Genomic DNA, 25,167 nt, shown 5'->3' with positions numbered 1-25,167 from the left:
TGAAGGTGTTCATTCCAAAAAAAAGCTTGAAATTTGTTGTAGAACATAAGATACTGCATTTATTTCTTGTACATAAAATTTTAAAATTTGTGAAGTAAAATTGAATTTCACTTTTAGTTTTCATAGTTAAATCTATTTTGTTTAACATTGCAAAAATATTATTTGCACCAATTGTCTCAGACTTGAACACAAGACAGTTTTAGACTGCAGTGATTAGAGGATTCATGATGTTTCTGCATTCATTGAATCCCTACAGTGTGGGAACAGGTCCTTTGGCTCAACAAATCCACACTGACCCTCTGAAGAGTAACTCACCCAGACCAGTTCCCCAACCCTATTACTCTACATTGAGCCCTGACTAGTGCACCAAACTGACACGTTCCTGAACATAATCGGCAATTTAGCTTGGCCAATTCACCTAACCTAACCTGCACATCTTTGGATTGTGGGAGGAAATTGGAGCACCTGGAGGAAACCCATGCAGACACTGGGAGAATGTGCAAACTCCACACAGACGGAGGCTGGAATCGAACCTGGGTCCCTGTCTCTGTGAGGCCGGATGCTAACCACTGAACCACCATGTTGCCCATCTGAGAATTCGAAGCACAGAATCTAGTTGATAACTGATTTTTTTTTTTGAAACACTTTATTAGCTCATTTACATATCTAGCAATGAACAAGACTTTATTCTCTGGGCCATTTGGCACAATAGGCAACTTTATTAATTCACTAGTTTTACTGTTTAATTGTCAAACATACAATACATCGGCACTACTCAATGCAATTTTCAGCAAGTCCATACAATAGTAGTTCACATTTAATGAAATCATGTATCATGTTATGATACTGCCAATCCTGTTGGCACTCAATTGTACTTTCCTCATTCAAATTTCAAGAATGACTGCATGAGCAGGTCATCAGTAATCTCATCCTTTTTTCTTTTAAGCAACAAAACGAGTGATTTTTTTTGTATGTGGATGTCTTGTCTTGTCACCTTGACATTATTCCAAAAATTGCCAGATGTTGTGGGTTGGATAAAAAAAAATGCTGCTTTTACCTCCAAAATTAGTAGGCTTATTAGAGGTGGGTGAAGGATAATTTCAGAAGGTTTGGAGGTGTCAGGAAAAGTTAGGATTTTGTAGGGACCCATTGAAAATGATTGAAAACAGTGATTGGGAATAAGAATAATCTGGAAAAATAGGAGTCAAGTGGAGAATATAAGTAACTGTTAAATTGACAAAACTTCATTGGATAGTGCATATTTATGTGCTGGAGGTTAGGTCATTGCCCCATAACTTGGTTTCAAAAACATGCAGATCTTGAGAGAGTTCAAGGCAATTGGGATAGACAGCAAAGTATGACAGCATCATCCACTTAGCCGTTTTCTTATTAAGTGGTGAGCTGGTTTCGGGAGCCGAATGCCTATTACCCATAATTTGTAAATTTATTTTTTTCTGAATCACCTTTTTTTGTTTTTGACCAAAGGGACTTTTCTCCAAAATAATTGACTGACTAGTGTCAAATGGATAATTACAAGTTTTTGAATCAAATTGAAGCATAGTTTTGTTTTTTAAAGACTACTGTTTAAAGCCCCTTTATATACAATAATGGATTTGAAGTCACTAACAACCAAATGTTAGACAGAAATGTCACATTTATAATTCTCCATTTACCTGCCCTCATTGGTATGTCTTAATTTGTGAATCAGTTATAATGAATTTTGAAGTCTTTTGCTACTGTAATAACTAAACAATGAAAAGAAGATTGTTCTTGCCTTTAGTTTGCCTTGACTTTGTTAAAACTTTTGAGCCAAACAAGATAAGAATCATGCCTGAGGTAATGACTATGTTGTGAGACGAGTTAGTAAAAACCAGGCCATACCACGTTTTTTTGTTAATGATTTATCATTCAGGTCATTCACAAGTAATACACACTTTTTGATTTTTAGCGCAGTGGATGTCATTGTAGTCCCACAGGACCATACGCTGCTTTCAAAAAAAGAGCGATGACTGACCGACTGCCCGACCGACTGACGACAGAATTTAACCTGAGGTCCACCACCCCTCTAGTGAAGAGGTGACGTTGAGCTGTCTTCATCACCAGTTCGTTTCTATTGCTAATGCTGGGAAAAATCAGAATGTTACCGATTTTTAAGTTAGCCTTCTGACCATCCCAGATGCATTAAGTACTTGTCACATACAAATGGGTTAAACTAAGCTCCTGAAGATGAATTTTGAAATAACTTGAAGTAGCCAAGTGCATTGTTTGCTGTTAAGCAAATTGATTTTCATAAAGTGTGAGTGGAAAAATTATGCAGTTTAGATAACGTGGTGTACTTTTGCTAACTGCATTGAATAGAACATAGAAAACTACAGCGCAGTACAGGCCCTTTGGCCCTCGATATTGCGCCGATCCAAGCCCACCTAACCTACACCAGCCCACTATCCTCCATATGCCTATCCAATGCCCGTTTAAATGCCCATAGAATGTGGATCTATAAATATCTTTCCAGATTGAGTTATTTACGGTGTTTTTAAAAGTCTGTTTTTATTCAGCATCACCATCTCAATTCTTGGAACAATAATTTCAACTATAATGACTTGTAGTCTACCAGCAAATAGAAATATCAATGAAACTGCATTGTGAAATAAGTGACTTGCTAAATGTTTTGCTTTTTTAATTAATAGTTGCTGCCTCAATTTTAAATTTACATTTACATTTGACATTCTACTCATCGCTCAAAGTTATCAAATAGAAATGCCAGCACTTATTTTATATAGGACGATAAAATGGATGCCACCCTTATGGATGGATCGCTTGGAAATGATTCCTGGCAGCTGCCAGCTAATAGCTACTTGATGTTGAGAGCATCACAGGCAGGATCTGATTTTATGCAAGGCAGTCAGAGTTATCTCCGTCTCACTCTGGGAGAATTCTTCAGTGAAAGATCAGAGGCTCTTGGATGTCTTGGAGAACAAAACAGTGGCATAAAACGGGTTAGTTGAAGATTGAAGAAGATATATTTAATTTCTTAAACACTTTTTTAAACCAGTGCATTAGTTGAGAATCTGAATCTTTTGAGTAACTCAGATCCTCCAAAGTGAGGATTTAAAAATTAGTGTACAATAAATTTCACTTTTCTGTAAAATTTTACATTGGTATTAATACAGACTATTCCTAAATCTGTTAGCCTTCATTTGGATATTCCATAACATCACCAGAACGCAGAGCACCTGTTGTTTTATTTGAAGCTGATGTTTCGAAAGACCACAGTGAAACCTCTGAGCTTTGCAATGACAATGCACTTCATTCAGGTAAACTAAAACCTAAACTTGTTTATTTGCATCAAAATTAACTATTCCTTAATAAATGTGAATGTGACCAAAATAAGTGTTTTGCAAATTTGATGAAAGAGACTTTGTTTTGCAATTATATTAAATTTTGTCCTTGAGTTAACAAACCCCCCAACCAGGAAGATCAGGATATGTTTTGCTTTTATAATCTGGAATGTACTGCTCGAGATGTTGAACAAGATTGAAAACTTCCTTCAAAAAGGAATTGGAAGCATATTTCAAAAGGAAACCTTCCTAGGATTATAGGCAAAGAGCAGCAGACTGAGAGTAATTGGATATGGATTTTTTTCGCAGAATGGAAATGGGAACAGTGGAATAATTTGGTCATTATTTTAATCTTTCACTCTTCCCTGGAACCAGGGGAGGTGACATAAGACTGAAGAATTGCAAAAATTATGGTTTATTCCTAAAATTACAGATCGGTCAGTTGAACTTCAGTGGTATGGAAGCTTAAAGAAGTTATTTGGAACAAAATAAATCACATGGAAAATGGGGAGCTTTATTGATAGGGGCACATTACGAGGAACCTTGATTATCTGAACGAGATGGGCCGGCACTATTTCATTTGGATAATTGATTATTCTGTTAATTGATTTACTCTGGGGCTCAGTTTTCTATGAAGTCTGCTCCCCGTTCAGGAGACTAGGCAAAAGCACACTGCGTATGAGATCCTGTCTCTTTTAACCCCCCCCCCCCCCCAACCAAACCTCAGACCGCCACCAATACTGCCCCCAACCCCATTTGCCCCCGTACCCCTATTCTCTCCCCCCCCCCCCCCACCCAAAATGCTTTGGCAGCCAGACTGTACACCAACAGTAAGACTGCTGCTGCCTTGTGGGGTAAGTCTCCAAATGGCACATGTGTGCGCACAGTCAGACAGACAACTTTTTTGACAGATTCCACCTTTGCCCTGGACAGGGCAATGTTGGAGAGATTACCTGGGGAAGGGGGGGTGGGGAGGGCTTAGGGTTCACCCCTGTGTAAAAGTCCAGGGAAAATATCGGGGGGTGGGGGGGGGGGAGAGAGAGAGGGGGGGGGTAGGAGGTCAGTCATTTGGAAATTGTGCCTGGACTGTCCAGGACTGATCTCTGCAGTATTTCGGTGAGCTGAGTTCATTTTTAATCATTGTATCTGTAAACAAAAGACGCGATCAGGGTTGAAATAGCTCTACGACGTAATGTTTCTATCAGAACCTTGAGATTCCCTTCGGATAATCCGATATTCGGATAATCGAGGTTCCTCTGTATACAGGAGCAAGGAGATGATATTGAACTGTGTAAGGCAGTCAGCTGTGAGAGTATTGTGTACAGTTGTGGGTGCCACCTCTTTAGTAAGGTCGTAAATGCATTGGAGTGCAGGAATTACTTTTCCTGTGGGAGAGAAGGCTGAGAGGAGATTTAAAGAAGGTTTGTAAAATGGCAAGTGGAATAGATAAGGAGATGTTTTTCTCAGTTGTAAAAGGAGCAACAATGAGGGTACACACTTAGTGATATGCCAGAGTAGTAAGAATGCAAGAAAAACATGTTAAGACAGCGGGTAGTTAAGGTATGGAATATACTGTCTGGAAATGTGTTGAGGGCAGGATCCATTGTGGCATTATTGGTCATTGGAAGATTATTTGGACAGAAGTATTATGCATGGATACAGGAAGGAAGGCAGTAGGTAATGATGCTCATTTGAAGAGTCTGTGCAAGCATGATGGGCTGATTAGTGGCGTCCTGTGCCATATCAATTCTATGATGGTGATATCTGTAACATACACAGACATTTGGTTGCTAATGTATAGTTGTTAGATGTTATGGACCAGGCCAGACCTCCCTCAAAATATTTTGAGAAGGGAGCAGAGACTCTAACTTTTTCTTAAAGGTACATGTAAAGTGGGTGTTCCAGGTGTGATTCAACTGGTCAAACCACTCCGCTTTAAGCAAAACACCATTTAATTTAACTCTTCAGTTAAAACATGAACAAAAAAAAGTAGAATTTAGAAATACTTATATATTGGAAAACTTAACCGAATACTTGATGTTGTAACTTAACTAATTAACTGTTCCAATATAGAAACATCCCATAAACGCACCCTTGTCAAAAAGGAAAATTCAGACACTGATTCTTCCAGGCAGGGTTCCAATCCAGGAGGAAACAAAACGAGAGATTTTAGAGCAAGTTAGGAATCCTCTTAGAGGTTTGCAACTCTTCTGGTACTTGCATATCTTGTGACTGTTCAGCTTAAAACAAAATTTTGAAACCTGAACTGGCCACACCCCTTCCATTGTTGAACTGTTTGTTTATTTTCAAGAAAAACCCAGCTTCCTAGACTCTTCAGAACCTCCTGCCTTTACACCCTCCCTACAAAAAACCCAGGACAAAATACCTTTCTTCAAGTGACAGCATCGTCACAGTGATAAAACCTTTAATATAGGGGCAGAAGTGGGCCATTCAGCCCATTAAGTCTACTCTGCCATTCGATGAGATCAGCAATGGTTTCATAATCCTTGACCTGTTTTCCTGACTTTTATCTCTCTTCCCCCACCCCCTCCCCCTCCCCCCAATAAACCTTTGATTCCCTTTACTGATTTGAAACTCTGTCTCAGACTTGAATACACTTCATATTCCAGTGTCAATACACTTATGTGGTTAAGAATTTCAGATTCCTTGTCTTAAATGTGTGACCCCTTATTCTGAGATCTGGTCACAGATTCTCCCAGAAGGCAAAACAAACTTTCCTCATCAACCCTGTCAAAGCGTTATATAGCACAAAAACAGACCCTTCGTCCATGTCAAATATAATCCCAAACTAAACCAGTCCCATCTGCCTGCTCCTGGCCCATATCCCTCCAAACCTTTCCTATTCTTGCACTTAACCAAATGTCTTTTAAATGTCATAGTTGTACCCACATCCATCAATTCCTCATGAAGTTTATTCTACATATTAACCATCCTCTGTGTACAAGAAATTTGTCTCTTGCATCTTAATCTCTCTCCCCTCACCTTTTAAAAATGTGCCCCCTAGTCTTGAAGCTCCCCCATCCAAGGGAAAAGACAACTTCCATTAACTCCATGTTTACACCCCTCCTTATTTTATGGACTTCTTTCAGATTGCTCTCAACCTCCTACGCTTCAGTGAACAAGGTCCCAGCCTTTCTTTATAACTCAAACCTTCTATACCCAGCAACATCCCAGTAAATCTATTCTGAACCCTCAAGCTTAATAATATCCTTCATATAACTGGGCACAGTATTCCAGAAGAGGCTTCACCAATGTCCTGTACAACCTCAACATGACTTCCCAACTTCCTATACTCCAAGAACTGAGCAATAGAGTCAAGCATGCTAAATACATTTTTTAAACAGCCTGTCCATATGTGATTCAAACCTCAAAGAATTATGTACCTGCACCACTAGGCCCCTCTGTTCAAAAGCACCACTCAAGGCCCTACCATTAATTATGTAAACTTTACTTTTGCATTTTGGTACAACAAACAATACTTTGCATTTATCCAGACTGATTCTGTCTGCCATTTTTCAGCCCATTGACCTATTTGATGAAGATATCTTTGTAAGCTTAAAAAACCTTCTTCACTGTCTACTATGCCACCAATTTTGGTGTAGTCTGCAAACTTGCAAGCGATGCTTTTTATATTCTCATCCAAATCCCTTACATAAATGACAAACAGAAGTCCCCTAAGAATCTTGTATGTTCAAATAAGCTCATCTCTCATTCTTTTCAAGCCCCAAACTATTCAGTCTTTCCTCAAGATGGTCCCACCAATACTGGTATCAGCATAACGAGCCTTCTCTAGATTGCCACCAATGCCTGTATACCTTTCCTTTAGATAAGAGGTTCAATCATGATTCACAGTATTCGAACTACGATCTGCCTAGTTTCAGCAAAACCTACTTAGGTTGTTTGTGACATTGATTATCTGTAATTTCTCTGCCTAACTACCAATGCCCCTACCTTACCCATTCCAATCTATCTCCCTCTGAACTGACTGCACTCAGCTCAGATCCCATCCTAACTTTGCAATCAAGCATGCTAGCAAAGGTGGTATTGTCTGGCATACTGACCTCTATGTTGCACAGGCAAAGCATCAGCTGTCTGGAACCACCTCCTATCTTGTCCAGAACATGACCCCACCATCAAATACCAGGCAATTGTATCTGATAATCTCCTTTTCATCTGGTGATGTCTACCTCCAAGGTCATAGTACCTAAATCCTCCAGTGGCCATCTCAACTTCCTTCCCAAAAATCCACAAATAGGATATAGTTTGTTTCTGCCTACTCCTGTCCCACAGAACTAATTTTTCTTCCTTGACTCAACTTTTTCTCTCTTCCCACGTAGATCTGCATTTCTTCTGAAAACAAACGCTGGTAATCACAGCAGCAGACTCTAACCACCACCTCTTCACCATAGACGTACAATGTCCATTGTGCGTGTTCATTCCCTATCAGATGGCCTCAGTGCTCTCTGTTTCTTCCTAGAGAAAGTCCTGAATCATCACCCTCTACTATTACCCTCTTTTGCTTAGCTGAGCTCGTCCTCACTTTGAACAACATCTCTATTAACTCCTTTGACCTGAAAGAAAGGAGCAGAATGGGTATGGGTACCTGAATGGACCCTAATTATGCCTGTCTCTTTATTGGGTAATTGGAAAATTCCTTGTTCCAGTCCTGCTTTGGCCCTACCACAACATTTTTTTTCCACTAGCACACTGATAAGCACATTGGTGCTGCTTCCTTCTCTCATCCAAAACTGGCAAAGTTTTTGTCTATTGCGCTTCCAATTTCCACTCTGCCCTCTCAAGAACATAGGAAGTGGGAGAGGAAGTAGTCAATTCAGCCCAGTCTGCCATTTAACATGATCATGGCTGATCTTATTCTGGTCACTCCTTGATCTGGTCCAACATTGACTTCCCTTGTCTTCCTCAACGTCTGTTTCCAATTCAGGGGATAGGCTGGCCACCAATATCCACTATAAACCTACTGATCCCCACAGTTACTTTGACCAAGCATCCTCATACCCTTCTTCCTTTAAGCACTCTGTTCTGTTCTCTCAGCTTTTCTGTCTCCATCACATCTGTTCACAAGGGAATCTCCGATATGCTCACCTTCTTCCTCGATCAAGGATTTCCCAGCACTATAGTCAACAGGGTTCTCCATTGTGGTAAATGGGACAAACATATTCACCCCCACTTTTCCTTCCCACACCGGTAGTAGGGTCCCCTTGGTATTCACTCACTGCTCCACCAGTAGCCACCTCCAAAGGATCATTAGCTGTCATTTCTGCCACCTCCAGTGGGATGCTACCATCAGACATCTTTCCCTCCCTTGTCAGCTTTCCACAGGTAATGGTCTGTTTTGGGCCTGCTGCACTCCTCTTCATTCCCAATACCTTTTCACATTCCTATGGCACCTTTTCCATGCAATCATACAAGGTGTAACATCTGTCCGTTTATTTCCTCCCTCTTCAGTAGCAAAGGCCCCAGACAAACCTACCAGTTCAAGCAGTGATTTTACTTGCAAGTCACTCAGTCTGGCCTACTGTATTCACCCCTTTAACATTGGAGACAAAATGCAGACAAGGTAACTGCTTTGCAGAAGATCCAAGTTTTTTTGTCCATAAAAATAACCCTGAACTTCCTGTTGCCTATCATTTCAATGCACCACAATGTTCCTTGGCCACCATCTCTCTTGGGCTTGCTGCAGTGCTAAAGTGAAGCTTTGTTCAAGCTGGAAGAACAACGTCTCATTTTCCAGTTGGCGACTCTGAAGCCTTCGGGGACTTGGTATTAAATTCGACAATTTTCAGGCCTAAGTATCTTCTCCTGTGTCCTTATCCCAGCCCATCCAACACCAGATCTTGTCATCACACAGGTTGCTATCATAGCCACCCCATTGTCAGTGACTAATGGTTCCAGTCAGCAGCTATTGACTCCCCAGGCTGACCGTGCATTCGTTTGTCCAACTGCTGTTTTCACTCTTGCGTGAGACTTCTTTGGGCTTCATTTCCATCCATTGCTTATACTTCCATTCTCTCCCTCCCCACCGTCCGACTCTTCAGCATAGATGCAAACCTTTTCTTGGCTGCAATCAGTCCTGAACAAGTGTCACTGGATATGAAACATTAACTCTGCATTCTCTCCATAGATGCTGCCAGACATGCTGAGTTTTCACAAACTTTTTTGTTTCCGATTTCCAGTAGTTCCTTGAAAGTGGGAGTTGCAGGTCAATAAGGTAGTCAAGAAAGCATTTGATATGCTTGTCTTTATTGGTCAGTATATTAAGTACAGGAGTTGGGATTTCCTATTGCAGCTCTACAGGGCATTGGTTGAGTCGCTTTGGGAATACTACAATCAATTCTGGTCTCCCTGCTATAGGAAGGATGTTGTGAAACTTGAAAGGGTTCAGAAGAGATTTACAAGGATGTTGCCAGGGTTGGGGGGGGGGTTTGAAATATAGTGAGAGGTTAATAGGCTGGGGCTATCCTCCCTGGAGCATGGAAGGCTGGGGGGGTGACCTTTTATATAGAGGCTTAAAAAGTCATGAGGGGCATAGATAGTTTGGGTAAATAGATAGTCTTTTCTTTGGGGTTTGGAGAGTCAAATACTAGGGGCACAGGTGGGTTTGGAGAGTCAAATACTAGGGGCACAGGTTTAAGGTGAGAGGGAAAAGGTTTTAAAGGGGTCAAGGAAGAGACAACCTTTTGGTACAGATGGTAGTGCATATATGGAATGAGCTGCCAGAGGAAGTAGTGGAGGTATGATTACATCATTTAAAATGCATCAGGATGGGACTCTGTGGTGTCTCTCGCTTGTATATATAAATATGTACAGAAAATTGGCAAAGTTATACAAAGTTGTTCTTTGTGGCACTGGAAGTGTGCCAATTCAGTGGTTCACAGATTTATGTTTTTGTGTAAGCCTTTATCTGAAGGGGTGGGCAGGCTAAAATACAAAGTGAAAGTTGTGTTGCAGCTGTATCAATTTTGGTTAGACCTCTCCATTTGCGTGGACACCAGGAGTTGAAGTCTAGGAGCAATTAGCCAGAATTTTGCTGAATATCTGGGTTGGTTTCGGGGGCCAAATGGCCTCCTTCTGCTCCCATTTCTTATGTATTTGATTGTTGTTTTGGTTAATAGCTCGACTTTAGAGACCTCCATTAAGTTGCCTGAAAGTTGATCATTCCTGAATGATTAGGGTGCCTGCAGAATTAAAATTTCCAAACACCAGAATTAGGAGCACGATTGACCATTCTGCTTTCCCCACCCACCACCCTGAGAGTTGTCTCTGCTGTTCAGTGAGATCATGGCTGATCTAATTTGAAAACCGTGTTAGAACACTGGCAGGTCCAGCAGACTTTGTGGATAGACAAACAGATTTACCGTTTCATTGGTCTTTGGAACTTCAAAGGAGAGTTACTGGACTTGAATTATTACCTCCATTCTGTTGTCCCACAGATGTTGCCCGAAGTGTTGAGTTTCTCCCACACTTTATTTTAAATCTCCAGCATCTGCAGTCTTTTGCTTTTATATGGCTAATCTGATTTGTCTCCATTCTGAATGCTCCAAAACTGTTCTGGTCTCCCTCAAAAGGAAGCATCCTTTCAGAATGCATCATCCCGATTTCCCTCAAGAATTCATGGTGAATGGTAGGACCTTGAGTGTAGTGGAACAGAGGGACCTTGGAGTTCAGGTGCACTGTTCTCTGAAAGTGGAGTTTCTGCTAGCCAGCGCAATGAAGGTGGCTGTTGGCACACTGGCCTTTATTGGTCAGGGTATTGAGTATAGAGGTTGGGAAGTTATGTTGCAGTTGTATAGGATGTTGTTGAGGCCACACTTGAAGTAATGTGTTCAGTTTTGACCACCTTTCTACAAGAAGAATGTTTTTAAGATGGAAAGAGTGCAAAAGAAATTTCCAAGGTGTTACTAGAACTCAACAGACTGAGTTACATGGAGAGGTTGGACAAGCTCTCTTCTTTCTTTGGAGTGTAGGAGACTGAGGTGGTTATCTTTAGGAATATTTAAGATCATGAGAGGAATGGATAGGGTGAATGCACTGTTTTTTTTTCTCCCAGGGATGGGAATTGTGGACTAGACAGCATCAGTTTAAGGTTAGAGGGGAAAAAAAATACGGGAGAGCCTGAGGGGCAACTTGCTTATGCAGAGAGTGATACACCTGGAATGAGTCGCTTGTGGAAGTGGTTGAGACAGGTACATGAACAACATTTAAAAGACATTTGGGCAAATACATGGATTCTAAAGAATTAGAAGGATATGGACCAAGTGCAGGGAAATGGGATGAGCGTTGATGGACACTTTGGTCAGCATGGACTAGTTTCGGCCAAAGGATCTGACTCTGCTGTAGGACTCCATGACACTATATGTTTCAGTGACATCACCTAAATTCCAGTGGATTCAGACCCGTCCTGACCGATCTTTCCTTGTAAGCTTAACTCCTTCAACACTGGTATCAGTCAAGTGAACCTCCTCTGAGGTGCTTGAATTATGTTTCAGGCTTTCCTTTAGAGACCAAAATTGTATATCAGTCTGACCAATGGTCTATATAGCCAAAAAATTCTTGTTTAGGGTAAATTCAATTCATAATTACTTGATTGTTACTTGTTTATTCAACATTTTGAACTTGGTAGCATATCTGTTTTCTCTAACTGAGAAACACCCATGGCTTGGAAAAACTAACCTGTTCGTTTTTAGTTTTGTCAGTACTGCTGGGTTGTAACTGAAGATAGATCTGTCAAGTAGTTGTTTCTGAGAGAGGCAGGCGACAGTTTTAAAACTGTTTAAAAATAGGTTACTTTGGTGTCTAAGTTTAGTGATACTCCAGACCAGAAGTGTTTACTTCAAACCGTGAAGGAGTTCCCTGAATGAGTCTGCCTGTTCCTTGATTCTTTATAACTGAGGTTGTCACTACTAAGAATTGAAGCCACCGTTAAGTCAAACCCCATGTGGGATAGTGAAGGATGTTCTCTCTGGTGTTCGATACTGGAATAGGATACTTTTGGCATTGGGTTTTTACCATGATTTGAAGTCTTCAAGCATATTAATGCAAATAATTTGATTTATTCTGTTTCACTGTTAAAACAAACTCTGCAGCATTGTGTGCTTGTCAGTGAGACTACCTTGTTAAAAACCAAAAAGTGAAGTATGATCTACCAAGTTGGTTTCATTCTGAAATCTGACTTGTCCACTGACAACGTCCGCTGGGCTCATGAGGTGAGGGAAATCTTTTTCGTACAATGCATGATTAGGTGGAGGAACATACTGACCAGAATGTGTAAAGACATTGAAACAGAAGTTAACAGTTTATTTGAAAGTAAATGTTCAGAGTTATGGGGTAAAGGAAAAAGAATGGTATAAACTGAAATGTTTATGCAGGCTTAAGCTTAAGTTTACTTGTACACTGCGACGCTTTTGAGTCCTTTCCTCTACGATTAAATTTAAATTATAAAATATCAAGGAGTTTGTTTATGCACAGCAGAACTGAGATGCACAGATCAAGAGACTATTGCAGAAATTACAACTATGTTTCCAACTGATGAGCAAACTGGAAATGACAAATTTCAAATTGACAAGGAACCAACTTCAGGAATTCACATGAATGAAAGCGGGGTCAGTACATTTTTATTATTTGACTCATATGTTAAATGAATGAGATTTAAATTTTCAAGTTTTGCTCATTGCCAATTAAACTCATTAAGCTAGTTATGCTGGTTATTAGTGACCATAATATCACAGAACTCTTCTTAGAGATGGAGTGTGACATTGTTTATTCTGAGACTTGGATCCTGAATCTGCTAAGAGGAAACATAAATAGTTTGAGGTGAGTTGGCTATGATAGTAATGTTCCCCAATCTTTGAAGGGATGATGATGATGGAAAGGCAGTGCAGACATTCAAAGAGCACAAGGATGAACTGTAACAAATGTTCATTTCTATCTGGTACAGAAGTAAAATAGAAAAGATGGTCAAGTCCTGGCCTATATGGGAAATTAGAGAGAAAGTATTAGTCCCAAGGAAAGATATGGGATACAAATTGGCTAGAGTAGGAGTAATTTAGAATTCGGGAGAAAGTGAGGACTGCAGATGCTGGAGTATCAGTTGAGTGTGGTGCTAGAAAAGCACAGTAGGTCAGGCAGCATTTGAGGAAGAATCAACGTTTTGGGCATAAGCCCTTCATCAGGAATGAGGCTTGTGGGTCGGGGCTGAGAGATCAATGGGAGGGGGTGGGGTTTGGGGTGGGTGGGGTGGGGTGGAGGTAGCTGAGAGAGCGATAGGTGGATGAAGGTGAGGGAGAATGTGATTGGTCAGAGGGCGGAGTGATGGACAGGTCTGGAAGGCAGTGCTGAGTTGGAAGCGTGGGACTGCGATAATGGGGGGGGGGGGGGGAGGAGAAGGAAAATGAGGAAGCTGTTGAAGTCCACATTTATCCCGTGTGGTTACAGGGTCCCAAGGCGGAATATGAGGTGTTCCTCCTCCAGGCGTTGGGTGGTAACAGTTTGGTGGTGGAGGAGACCCAGGACCTGCATGTTCTTGACTGAGAGGGAGTTGAAGTGTTCAGCCACGGGGCGGTGGGCTTGGGTGCGGGTGTCCCAGAGATGTTCTCTGAAATGATGCACAAGAAGGCGACCTGTCTCCCCGATGTAAAGGAGACCACACTGGGTGTAATGGATTTAGAATTCAGCCAATGAGGACAAGAGGATTGATTCACAGAAGGGGAAAATAGAGTACAAGAGTAAGCTTGTGGGCAACGTGGAAAGTTTCAGATCGTTTATGTAACTGTGAGATTGTAGACAAATGTAAGTTCCTTCCAGTCAGAAAAAGTACTGGCGAACCAAATGTACACTTCAGTTTAAATTCACAAAAGAGGACACAAGTAAGATGCTAGAAATGTTGACAACCCTGATTAGTGAGAAGGAGAAACTGAAGAAAAATCATAATTATTAATGGGGCAATGGTTGGAGAAATTGTTGAGATTGAAATCCCCAAGACCTGATAATATACATCCAAGAGTACTAAGTAGCCCTAGAAATTGTTGGTCATCTTCCAAGATTCAGTAGACTGGAAGACTTATTACAGATTGGAGGGTAGTTAATATGATCTCCATATTGAAGAAGGGAGGCAGAGAGAAATTGGGAATTATCGATTAGTTCACCTGAAGATGGTGGTGGGGAAAATGTTAGTGTCCGTTATATTAGAAAAAAGCAGAGCACTTAACTGTGTCCAATCTTGTCACTTGTAACATGAATTTACAAAGAAATTTTGATCTTCAAATGTAGTGTAATTCTTTTGAGGATGCATCTGGCCAATTGATGTGGGGAACCAATGGGTGAAATTTATTTGGACTGATAAGGCTTTCGACCAAGTCCTTTATAAGAGATGAATGTGTAAAATTTAAAATGTGTGGGATTGTGGGTAGCATGTTGAGGTGGATTAAGGACTAGTTGGCAGAAGGAAACTTTGGGAATAAACTGATCTCTTTCTGAACAGCCAATGACCAGTGAGGTATAAGAGGAAGCAATACTAGGACCACAGCTATTCACAACATCCATTCAAGATTTTATGAAGGGATGAAATGTCATGTATCTCCAAGCTTACAGATGGCTTAAAACTGGGTGGGAGAGTGAGCTGTCGGGAGATTGCAAAGATATTTCAGTGAGATTTGGACAAGTTGGGTGTTTGGGCAAATGTATGGCAGATGCAGTATAATGTGAATAAATGAGGTTATTTATTTGGCAATAAAAGAGCAGGAAGGCAGATTATCATCTGGTCATAGATTGAGAGGAGGATGTGCAATGAGACCTGGTCTCTTACACCATTATTACAAATAAGCATGCAGCAGCAGCTGGCTGGTAAGAAGGCAAATTGTATGTTGGCCTCTGTATTAAGTAGATTAGAGTGCAAGAGCAGGGATGTCTCACTGCAATTGTACAGCCCTCTAGTGAGATCAAACCTAGAAGTTTGTGTGCAGTTTTGGGACTCTTAGCTGAGAAAGGTGTTCTGGTTATGGAGAAAGTGCAAAGAAGGTTAACCAGACTGAATCCTGGAATAGCAAGACTGACTTATAAAGATTGACTGGATCAGTTAGATTTCTAGTCAGAGTTCAGAATAAAATGGGGGCGATCCCATGGAAATCTCAAATTCTACAGGAGTCGACCAAATAGATGCAGGAAGAATGTTCCCAATGATGAGGGCAGTCCAGAACCAGGACCAGACACTATAGCCCATTTAGGATTGAAACCAGAAGAAATTCCCAAAGGCTCGCTGCGTTCCCCTCTTCACACAGAGTGGTGAGCATGTGGAATTTGCTACCACGAGTCTTTGCATTTGAGGCCAAAATATTTTATGATTTCAGGAAGGAGTTGGATTTATAAGAATGAAAGTTTATGAAGGAGAGAGCAGGAGAGAATTGGATGATCAGCTATAATCACGATGAATAGTGGAATGGGCATGGCATTGAATGGGAGAAAGTGAGGACTGCAGATACTGGAGATCAGAGCTGAAAAATGTGTTGCTGAAAAAGCGCAGCAGGTCAGGCAGCATCCAAGGAGCAGGAGAATCGACGTTTCGGGCATAAGCCCTTCTTCAGGAATGAGGAAGGTGTGCCAAGCAGGCTAAGATAAAAGGTAGGGAGGAGGGACTTGGGGGAGGGGCACTGGGAATGCGATAGGCGGAAGGAGGTTAAGGTGAGGGTGATGGGGCGGAGAGGTCAGGAAGAAGATTGCAGGTCAAGAAGGCACTGAGTCTGAGGGTTGGGACTGAGATAAGGTAGGGGCAGGGGAAATGAGGAAGCTGGAGAAATCTGCATTCATCCCTTGTGGTTGGAGGGTTCCTAGGCGGAAGATGAGGCACTCTTTCCCCCAGGCGTCATGTTGCCATGGTCTGGCGATGGAGGAGGCCAAGGGCCTGCATGTCCTTGGCAGAGTAGGAGGGGGAGTTAGTGTTCAACCACGGGGCGGTTGGGTTGGTTGGTGTGGGTGTCCCAGAGGTGTTCTCTGAAACGTTCCGCAAGTAGGTGGCCTGTCTCCCCAATGTAGAAGAGGCCATATAGAGTGCAGCAAATGATGTGTGTGGGAGTTTCAGGTGAATTTGTGACGGATATGGAAGGATCCCTTGGGGCCTTGGAGGGAAGTGTAGGGGGAGGGGAGGGGAGGAGTGTGGGCGCAAGTTTTGCATTTCTTGCGGTTGTAGGGGAAGGTGCCAGGAGTGGAGGTTGGGTTGGTGGGGGGGGTGTGGACCTGACGAGGGAGTCACGGAGGGAGTGGTCTTTCTGGAATGCTGATAGGGGAGGGAAATATATCCTTGGTGGTGGGGTCTGTTTGGAGGTGGCGGAATTGACGAAGGATGATATGATGTATCTGGAGGTTGGTGGGGTGGTAGGTGAGGACCAGTGGGGTTTTGCCCTGGTGGCGATTGGAGAGGCAGGGTTCAAGGGCGGAGGAGCAGGAAGTGGAGGAGATGCGGTGGAGAACATTGTCAACCATGTCTGAGGGGAAATTGCGGACTTTGAAGAAGGAGGTCATCTGGGTTGTTCGGTATTGGAATTGGTCCTCCTGGGAGCAGATGCGGCGGAGGTGAAGGAATTGGGAATATGGGATGGCATTTTTACAGGGCGCAGGGTGGGAGGTGTAGTAATCTAGGTAAGCTGTGGGAGTCAGTCGGTTTATAGTAAATGTCTGTGTTGAGTCGGTCGCCCGAAATAGAAATGGAGAGGTCTAGGAAGGGGAGGGAGGAGTCTGAGACGGTCCAGGTAAATTTGAGGTCAGGGTGGAAGATGTTAGTAAAGTGGATGAACTGTTCAATCTCCTCGTGGGAGCACGAGGTAGCGCCGATACAGTCATCGATGTAGCGGAGGAAAAGGTGGGGGGTGGGGCCAGCGTAGCTGTGGAAGGTGGACTGTTCCATGTATCCGACAAAGAAGCAGGCATAGCTGGGGCCCATGCGGGTGCCCATGGCTACTCCTTTGGTTTTGAGGAAGTGGGAGGATTGGAAAGAGAAGTTGTTCAGAGTGAGGACCAATTCAGTCAGCCGAAGGAGGGTGTCAGTGGGAGGGTACTGGTTGGGTTCGGCGGGAAAGAAAGAAGCGGAGGGCTTTGAGGCCTTCGTGATGGGGGATGGAGGTGTGTAGGGACTGGATGTCCATGGTTAAGATAAGGCATTGGGGGCCGGGGAAGCGCAAATCATGGAGGAGGTGGAGGGCGTGGGTGGTGTCCCAAACGTAAGTGGGGAGTCCTTGGACTAAGGGGGAACAGGACCGTGTCGAGGTCCAACCACAAGGGCTGAATGCAGATTTCTCCAGCTTCCTCATTTTCCCCCCCTCCCCCCACCTTATCTCAGTCCCGACCCTCGGACTCAGCACCGTCTTCTTGACCTGCAATCATCTTCCCGACCTCTCCGCTCCCACCCCCTCTCTGGTCTTTCACCCTCACCTTAACCTCCTTCCACCTATCGCATTCCCAACGCCCCTCCCCCAAGTCCCTCCTCCCTACCTTTTATCTTAGCCTGCTTGGCACACCTTCCTCCTGGCATTGAATGGTCTACTCCTTCCTACTCCTAGTTCGAGTATTTATACTTCCATGTTCCTATGACCTGCTGAGTAAAGGCTTGCAGGCAGAACAACATTTAAGTATTTCCTTTTAAATTGTACAGTTAACGTAACTCAAATTGTTTCCTTCTTTTTGTAGAATATGCAATATATGAGTTCACCTGTGAAAGTTGAAGAACCCAGAGCGTGCAATGGCACAGATTCTGTTTTAAGTATAAGTACAATTGCTTCTGCCATAGCTGATGCTTCTGTGAGTGCCGATCCATCTCAGTTAGCTGCAATGATTTTGGAACTTTCTAATAAGAACAGGAAGAAAAGTGAGCTTGCAGCTATAAGCACAAAACCAAATGCGGAATTGCAGGACCAGAAAAGTAATATGAAGGATTTGGGTGTTATGGTGGAGAAGATTTGTGAAAGATCTGAGACCAATGAAAGTCAAGTCCTAAAATCTGAATTTAAACAAACGTCTGAATCTGTTTCTACTTGTAGTTCAGATTCTGTTGGTTCTTCTGAAAATTCCAGGAATCCTCCCAGCATGTCAAATTCATTTTCAGAAAAATCTTCCTTAAGTAGCACCAGTAAGGAAGAAAGTAAGAAAGCCATGCTTTTAAATGAAGAGTTGTGCCAAAACAATCCAAAGAATGACAGTAGCTATTGCACATCAAAAAATACTTGCCAATCAGTTAAGGATAGGAACCGACCACATGGTCAAAATGATAGCACAGAAACCTGTACACCTGAATCAAGTAGATTTCAAGGTCACAAAGGTGGCTATAGCCAGTTCACCAATGCAAAGTGGATGACAAAAGAGGGATTTGTGAACAACAGAGCTTTTTCAAGTGGAAATGCAATGACTGAGGTGCCAAATATAAACTGTACTGTTTCTGTGGTAGAGAAACATGAAGAATCTCCTTCAGCTATTTCGGAGAAACTTTCTGTGCAGAAGAGAGAGGTTGGAGCTTACTTGGATAAATCTCTTCATAAAGCAAAGGCTGAAAGTGTGTCAGAGATGAAACAAAAAGATGTTAAAAAGATGTTTTCAGAAATGTCTTATGAGAGAGTGTTAAGAATAGAACATCAAGACTTGAAAATGCCTGTTTCTCCAGAACTCACTGCTGTTCATGGTGTGACGATGAGTAATTCCAGTTTGCATCATCCAAAATTGCAGACCATTGAACCAGTGGAGCAAACGTTTACAGAATCCGTAAGTGAAGACAACAAAGAGATGGAAGTAATTTCAAAGCTGCAAGGAGAGAGAGATGAACAAGAGAGCTCCAATTTCAATAATCAGGAAGTGTGTGTCAACTTTCAACAATATCATCAGGCACCAGTTGCACCAAAAAACAGCACTGCTGGTAAGCAATCACTTAACAATGCAATGTTCTTTCCTTTTAAATGATACTACTATTGCTTTGTTTTTTTTAAAAAGTGATCTGTTTTTTGGGCTGCCTTTTAAAAACTATGTATTTGGAAAGTGTAGAATTTAGATGAACCTAGATCCTATCAAGTCTTATTCACAAAGTCGTATTTGCTTTAGTAACCTTATGTCTACCAATGCAGAGTTCTTACCGATAGTCACGTTAAAGTTCCCAATCTTGCTTTCAAATTCCTCCATGGTCATGTTCCTCCTAATTTCTACAGTCTCCTGCATGCTGCAACATGTTGTGATCTTCTGATTTTGACGTCTTGTGAATACCCAAATTTACCAGTCCAACATTGGCCATGCCTTCAATTGTTTGGGCTTCAAGCTTGAGTATAGACTTTCTTTCCTGACTTTGTGATGGTCTTTTAAAACTTGCCTTTCTGACAGTTATTGTTAATCTGTATCTTGATAAGTGGCTATCGTTCTTATAATCTTGCTGAAAATGATAAAAGATGTTATATAAATTGAAATTGGTTAAATTGCTTGGGAGTATAATTTACAATAGTGTATGATCCCAGCCTGATGATTTAAGACTGGGCAAGATCCCAGAGTGAAACCTGATCAGATAGATAAGTTTAAAAATTTTTTGTAGTTCATTACTGTGGTGGTTAGTCATTGAACATGTTCTCACAGGTGTCAATGTTTTTAAGGAGTTTTAAAAAAGTGCAAGTTTATTACAGAAAATAAAGATGTAAAGGCTCTGTGATATTTAGAAAGATCTTAATATAAACAAGAAAGCCAAGTTTGAATTAACTTTGTTTTAACAGATATTCGATCCCAAAGGAATGTTACTGCTATCTTAACTCTTAATTTCTTTCTTAACTGAGACTTTGCAGATTTGATAGACGAGAGTCTCCTTAGGATATAAATCTCTTTCCAGATCTGACTGCTTGAAAATATTTAAATCAACACTTTCAGCTTGGAAACTTCACGAGCTAACATCTTTCTGCTAGGGTGAAATGTTTCTCTTGAACTGAACTGAAACAGAGTGACCCTGTTCTGTTTTTGTTTGCCATAAAACTGTAACTTTATAACTAGTTCATCAACTAACAGCACTGATATATTTTGATGTGATTTAATTCAAGTGCTGCATCTAGTTGAAAATCATGTCTATAGTTCACTGTACCAAACTAGTTTCTGAACCTTCAGATTTAAAAAAGGGCTCTCTGAACTGAAACCGCATCTCTTACTTCAATTTCAAAATCCAAATTGCCAGTGATGATCTCGTGTCTAGTTTTAACATAATATCAAGTGTGTTGTGATGTGTGACCAATATAGATATTTTTAGGAGTTCAGAAATTTTCTGACCATGCAAGTTCTTAAGACTAAAAATACTTTCAAGTAAGTTTCTTTCTGTAAATAATCACAGTGAGCAACATATTTAGCAAAATATAAGAAACTTTGTAAATTTAATTACTTCTGAATTCATTGGGAGCGACAAATAATACACCAATTTATCTCTTTCAGTTCAGTGCATTGGTGCTTTTTAGTCCCAGTATTATAAGTATTTGAATGTATTAAATATATAACTCTTTAAACTGAAATTCATAATTTTCTCTTCATCACAGATCACACCTGTGCAGCAGATCAACTAAATTTGAGGCCATTAACTCACTTATCACCAGGCCAAGTATCAGATTTCCCAACTCCCACAAGGTAAATATTTCCTGTTTCTCACACAGCGAGTGCAATCGTGGCTGCCTAACATTTGTCAATTGTTGTTTAAGAACCCATCTGATTCAGAGATGTCCTAAAGGGAAGAAAATCTGTCATCTTTTACCTGCTCTTCTGGCTTGCATGTGACTCCTGATCCACCGATGTAGTTAACTGTTAACCGCCTTCTGAAGTTGCTACATATGCCAATCAGTGACAATTGGGGAGTGTATCAAATACTGGCCTTGCTGCATCACATGTAAGAATGAAGAGAAACGAAGTCCCAGTGTAATTTTCATGAATTTTGTCCCAGTCAGAAGTGGTGTCCTTCCTCCTCTGCATGTGAGGGTACTAGTGAGAGTGGGTCAGCAGCTAATAAACTTGAAAGACCCTAAACAGACAGTGAGCAAAACTAGCGTCATTTACAAAATACCATGCAAGGACTGTAACAAACATTACACTGGACAAACAGGCAGAAAACTAGCCACCAGGATACATGAACACCAAATAGCCACAAAAAGACATGACCCTCTCTCACTCGTATCCTCACATATGGATGAGGAAGGACACCACATCGACTGGGACAACACATCCATCCTAGGACAAGCCAAACAAAGACACGCATGAGGATTCCTAGAAGCATGGCATTCCAACCGGAATTCTTATCAACAAACACATTAAGTTAGACCCCATCTACCACCTCCCTGACAAAAAGAACAGGAAGTGACATCTCCACAGGAAATAACATCACCAACCCAAAGAAACCCAAACATATAAATAGAAAGCAAGAATTTTCAGCATTGCTTCGCCTGAGGCCTACTGAAGATGTTACCTAGTAGGGTAACAAAACTTCTGGAAATGAACCTTGCAGCTCAGTGTGCAAACCTCCATCCTAAACCTCAACCTGAGTGACAAATCTTCTCAAAACTCGCTGTGAGCAGAAAGGTGTCAGATTCTCTCAAAATTGTCTTTCAAGTAGTACAACCAATGATTCAAACATTATGCTAACTTGTCAAGTTAATGCTCCAACACCTTCAATTGCACTTTCCAAATCCGAGACCTCCCCATCTACAATCGGTGGTAGCAGATGCACAGCATCACCGTGACTTTGCTGGTTCCCCTCCAAGTTACACACTAACTGGACATGGAACTGTATTGTCAATCTTTCATTGGGCCAATACTGGAACTCTCTTAACAGCATTGGTGTACCTACACCCCAAAGACTGCAGTTCAAGAAGCCAACTCACCACCTCATTCTTCATGACAATAACTGCTGGCCCATATCCCATGAAAAAAATCAAGAATACCTACAATTGTATTTTTCTAATTAATTAGAATTGAGCCTTGTGAATATTTCAGGCAAATGCTATGTGACCTTATTACAAGACTATTTGCACCAGGTAAGATATCTTGGTGCAATTATATAGTGTCTTGGTTAGATCCTACCAAGATTGTTGTGTATAGTGTTGGTTCCCTTGTCCAAAGAGTATTATACTTCAGAGGGAGCGCAACAAAGCTTCCCCAAGCTGCTCCTGGGACAGAAAAGTTGTGCTATAAGGAAATATTTTAAAACCGCCTGAGCCTTTTGTTTCTCATCCTCCTTAACTCAATCAAACATAGAAAATCCTTTACTGGGTTGACATGCTAAATGTTGGAAGGAAATTTCACTTGACTGGGAGTGTCTCAAGCCAGGGACCCATTCTTAGGGTAAAGGCAGGACTGAGATATGAAGGCTTTTTTTTTTGCTCTGAGGAATCTTTTGCAAACTTCTACCTTTTTAGAGGGCTGTGGAATTTCATTGATTCAGGTATATTCAAGGCTGAGATTGATAGTTGCTGTCATCTTTAAAGTTTAAAAAGCAATAATTTGTGGGGAGAATAGAAAAATTGTGCTGAAGTAGATGAGTCACAAACTCATTGCCTACTCCTGAATCTACCACGTATTTCTATCTTGTGCAAAATCAGTTGCTCATCATAATAGCCTGAGAAGTAACTAGAAGGTAAATTTTATGCAGTCTGTTGAATGTTTGCTCCCTTAATGGTTTGACCATGAAAACACTAGAGAATTCAAGTCTTAGAGAGCAGTGGCCCTACTTAATTTATGATCTGAAATCTGATCTCCTCTGGGTCAGCAACTGATGTGCATCTGGTAATTGCCTGCCAAGGTGTTGACTATACTGATGTAGGTTACAATACATTGTCTACGCATGTTCTTTACCAAGGTTCTGAAGAAAAGAAAATAGTGAGAGTACTGGAGGTCTTTCAGAATTGAAGGAACCATAGATCTTGGGGCCCTTGGGAAAGGACAAAGAAGAAATATGAGGGGAACCAAGTATCATAATTCTTCTAATATCTGTTTGGTATCTTAAAGTGCTGACTGTATAGTTGATTTTCTATTTATATAAAATAAATCTTGCCTTTTCCAGCAGTTCCTCCTCATTGACACACTCCAGTGCAAACCTTACTAGGTTGAGCTATATTTCTGGAATTGATGCAACACTACAAAACAGCACCGCCATCGGAAGTCCAGTGAATTCAGAGGTAGGAGAAAGTTGCATAAACTTCCATTTAACACATTTGTCTCAACTGAAATAGTACCTTTATTTTTATATAAACAATTTTAACTTAGTAAAATATCTCTGGATACTTTACAGGAATAATACTGCAAACAAAATTGACACTGAGCCATGAGATTTGATGAGAGCTGCCCAAAATTGGTGAAGTTTCCAGGGGGGCAAGTTTCAGATCTTGGAAAATAGAGGCTGGAGAGGCATTTTGCAAATCCTGAAAAAAATGAAAATTGAAATGCACGCAAAGTCAATTGGGAATGTGCATGTATTTGGGCAAAAGTTGGGATGACTGGAGTCTTTTTTTAAAAAAAAACTAGATGAAATGAGCACTTTGGGGACAGTGACCACAATTCGGTGACTTTTACTCCAGTGATGGAGAGGGATAAGTGTGCACTGCAGGGCAAGAGTTATAACTGGGGGCAGGGAAATTATGATGCGGTGAGGCATGACTTAGGATGCATGACTTGGAAAAGTAGGCTTCAAGACAAGGGTGTAATTGATATGTGGACCTTGTTCAAGGAGCAACTATTGAGTGTCCTTGATAAGTATGTACCTGTCAGGGAGGGAGGAAAGGGTCGTGTGAGGGAGCCGTGGTTTAATAAGGAATTGGAATCCCTTGTTAAAGGGAAGAGGGCAGCCTATGTAAAGATGAGGCGTGAAGGTTCAATTGGGGCAATTGAGAGTTATAAGGTAGCCAGGAAAGACCTGAAGAGAGAACTAAGAGCAGCAAGGAGGGGACATGAAAGGTCCTTAGTTGGCAGGATTAGGGAAAATCCTAAGGCTTTCTATAGGTATGTCAGGAATAAAAGAATGACTAGGGTAGGAATAGGTCCAGTCAAGGATAGTAGTGGGAAGTTGCGTGTGGAGGCTGAAGAGATTGGGGAGACACTGAATGAATACGTTTCGTCTGTATTCACTCAGGAACAGGACATTGTTGCCGATGTGAATACTGAGTCACAATTAAGTAGAATGAATGGCTTTGAGGTATGTAGAGAAGAGGTGTTGGAAATTCTGGAAAGGGTGAAAATAGATAAGTCCCCTGGGCCTGATGGCATTTATCCTAGGATTCTCTGGGAAGCAAGGGAGGAGATTGCAGAGCCATTGGCCTTGATGTTTATGTCCTCGTTGTCTACAGGAATAGTGCCAGAAGACTGGAGGATAGCCAATGTGGTTCCCTTGTTCAAGAAGGGGAGTAGGGATAACCCTAGTAACTTTAGGCCGGTGAGTCTCACTTCTGTTGTGGGCAAAGTCTTAGAGAGAATTGTAAGGGATAGGATTTATGAACATCTGGATAGGAATAATGTGATCAAGGATAGTCAGCATGGTTTTGTGAAGGGCAGGTCGTGCCTCACAAACCTTATTGAATTCTTTGAGAAGGTGACTAAGGAGGTGGACGAGGAGGAAAGCGGTAGATGTGGTGTATATGGATTTTAGTCAGGCATTTGATAAGGTTCCCCATGGTAGGCTACTTCAAAAAATACGGAGGTATGGCATTGAGGGTGAGTTGGAGGTTTGGATTAGGAATTGGCTGGCTGGAAGAAGACAGAGGGTAGTAGTTGATGGTAAAGGTTCATCTTGGAGTGCCGTTACTAGCGGTGTTCCGCAAGGATC

General features: G+C 41.5%; 1 protein-coding gene across 6 annotated transcripts in view; it reads left to right on the top strand.

Annotated features, from left to right (window-relative positions):
• Positions 1-25,167, top strand: part of cep192 (centrosomal protein 192) — a 193,615-nt gene that overhangs the window by 61,596 nt on the left and 106,852 nt on the right. For 4 of the 6 annotated variants that reach the window (XM_043687705.2, XM_043687706.2, XM_043687707.2 and 1 more), the window contains exons 15-20: positions 2,781-2,996; positions 3,191-3,314; positions 12,846-12,979; positions 18,051-19,266; positions 20,903-20,990; positions 23,413-23,527. In XM_043687705.2, the coding sequence (XP_043543640.2) occupies positions 2,781-2,996; positions 3,191-3,314; positions 12,846-12,979; positions 18,051-19,266; positions 20,903-20,990; positions 23,413-23,527 (1,893 nt within the window). The remainder of the gene's footprint in view (positions 1-2,780; positions 2,997-3,190; positions 3,315-12,845; positions 12,980-18,050; positions 19,267-20,902; positions 20,991-23,412; positions 23,528-25,167) is intronic. The other 2 variants (XM_043687703.2, XM_043687704.2) reach the window with 2 other exon arrangements.

The sequence above is a fragment of the Chiloscyllium plagiosum genome, unplaced genomic scaffold (genome assembly GCF_037043375.1).
Source record: "Chiloscyllium plagiosum isolate Xiang-an unplaced genomic scaffold, Cpla_swu_hap1 HiC_scaffold_4, whole genome shotgun sequence".
Taxonomy (NCBI): Eukaryota; Metazoa; Chordata; class Chondrichthyes; order Orectolobiformes; family Hemiscylliidae; genus Chiloscyllium; species Chiloscyllium plagiosum.
This window is presented reverse-complemented; position numbering and strand designations above follow the sequence as displayed.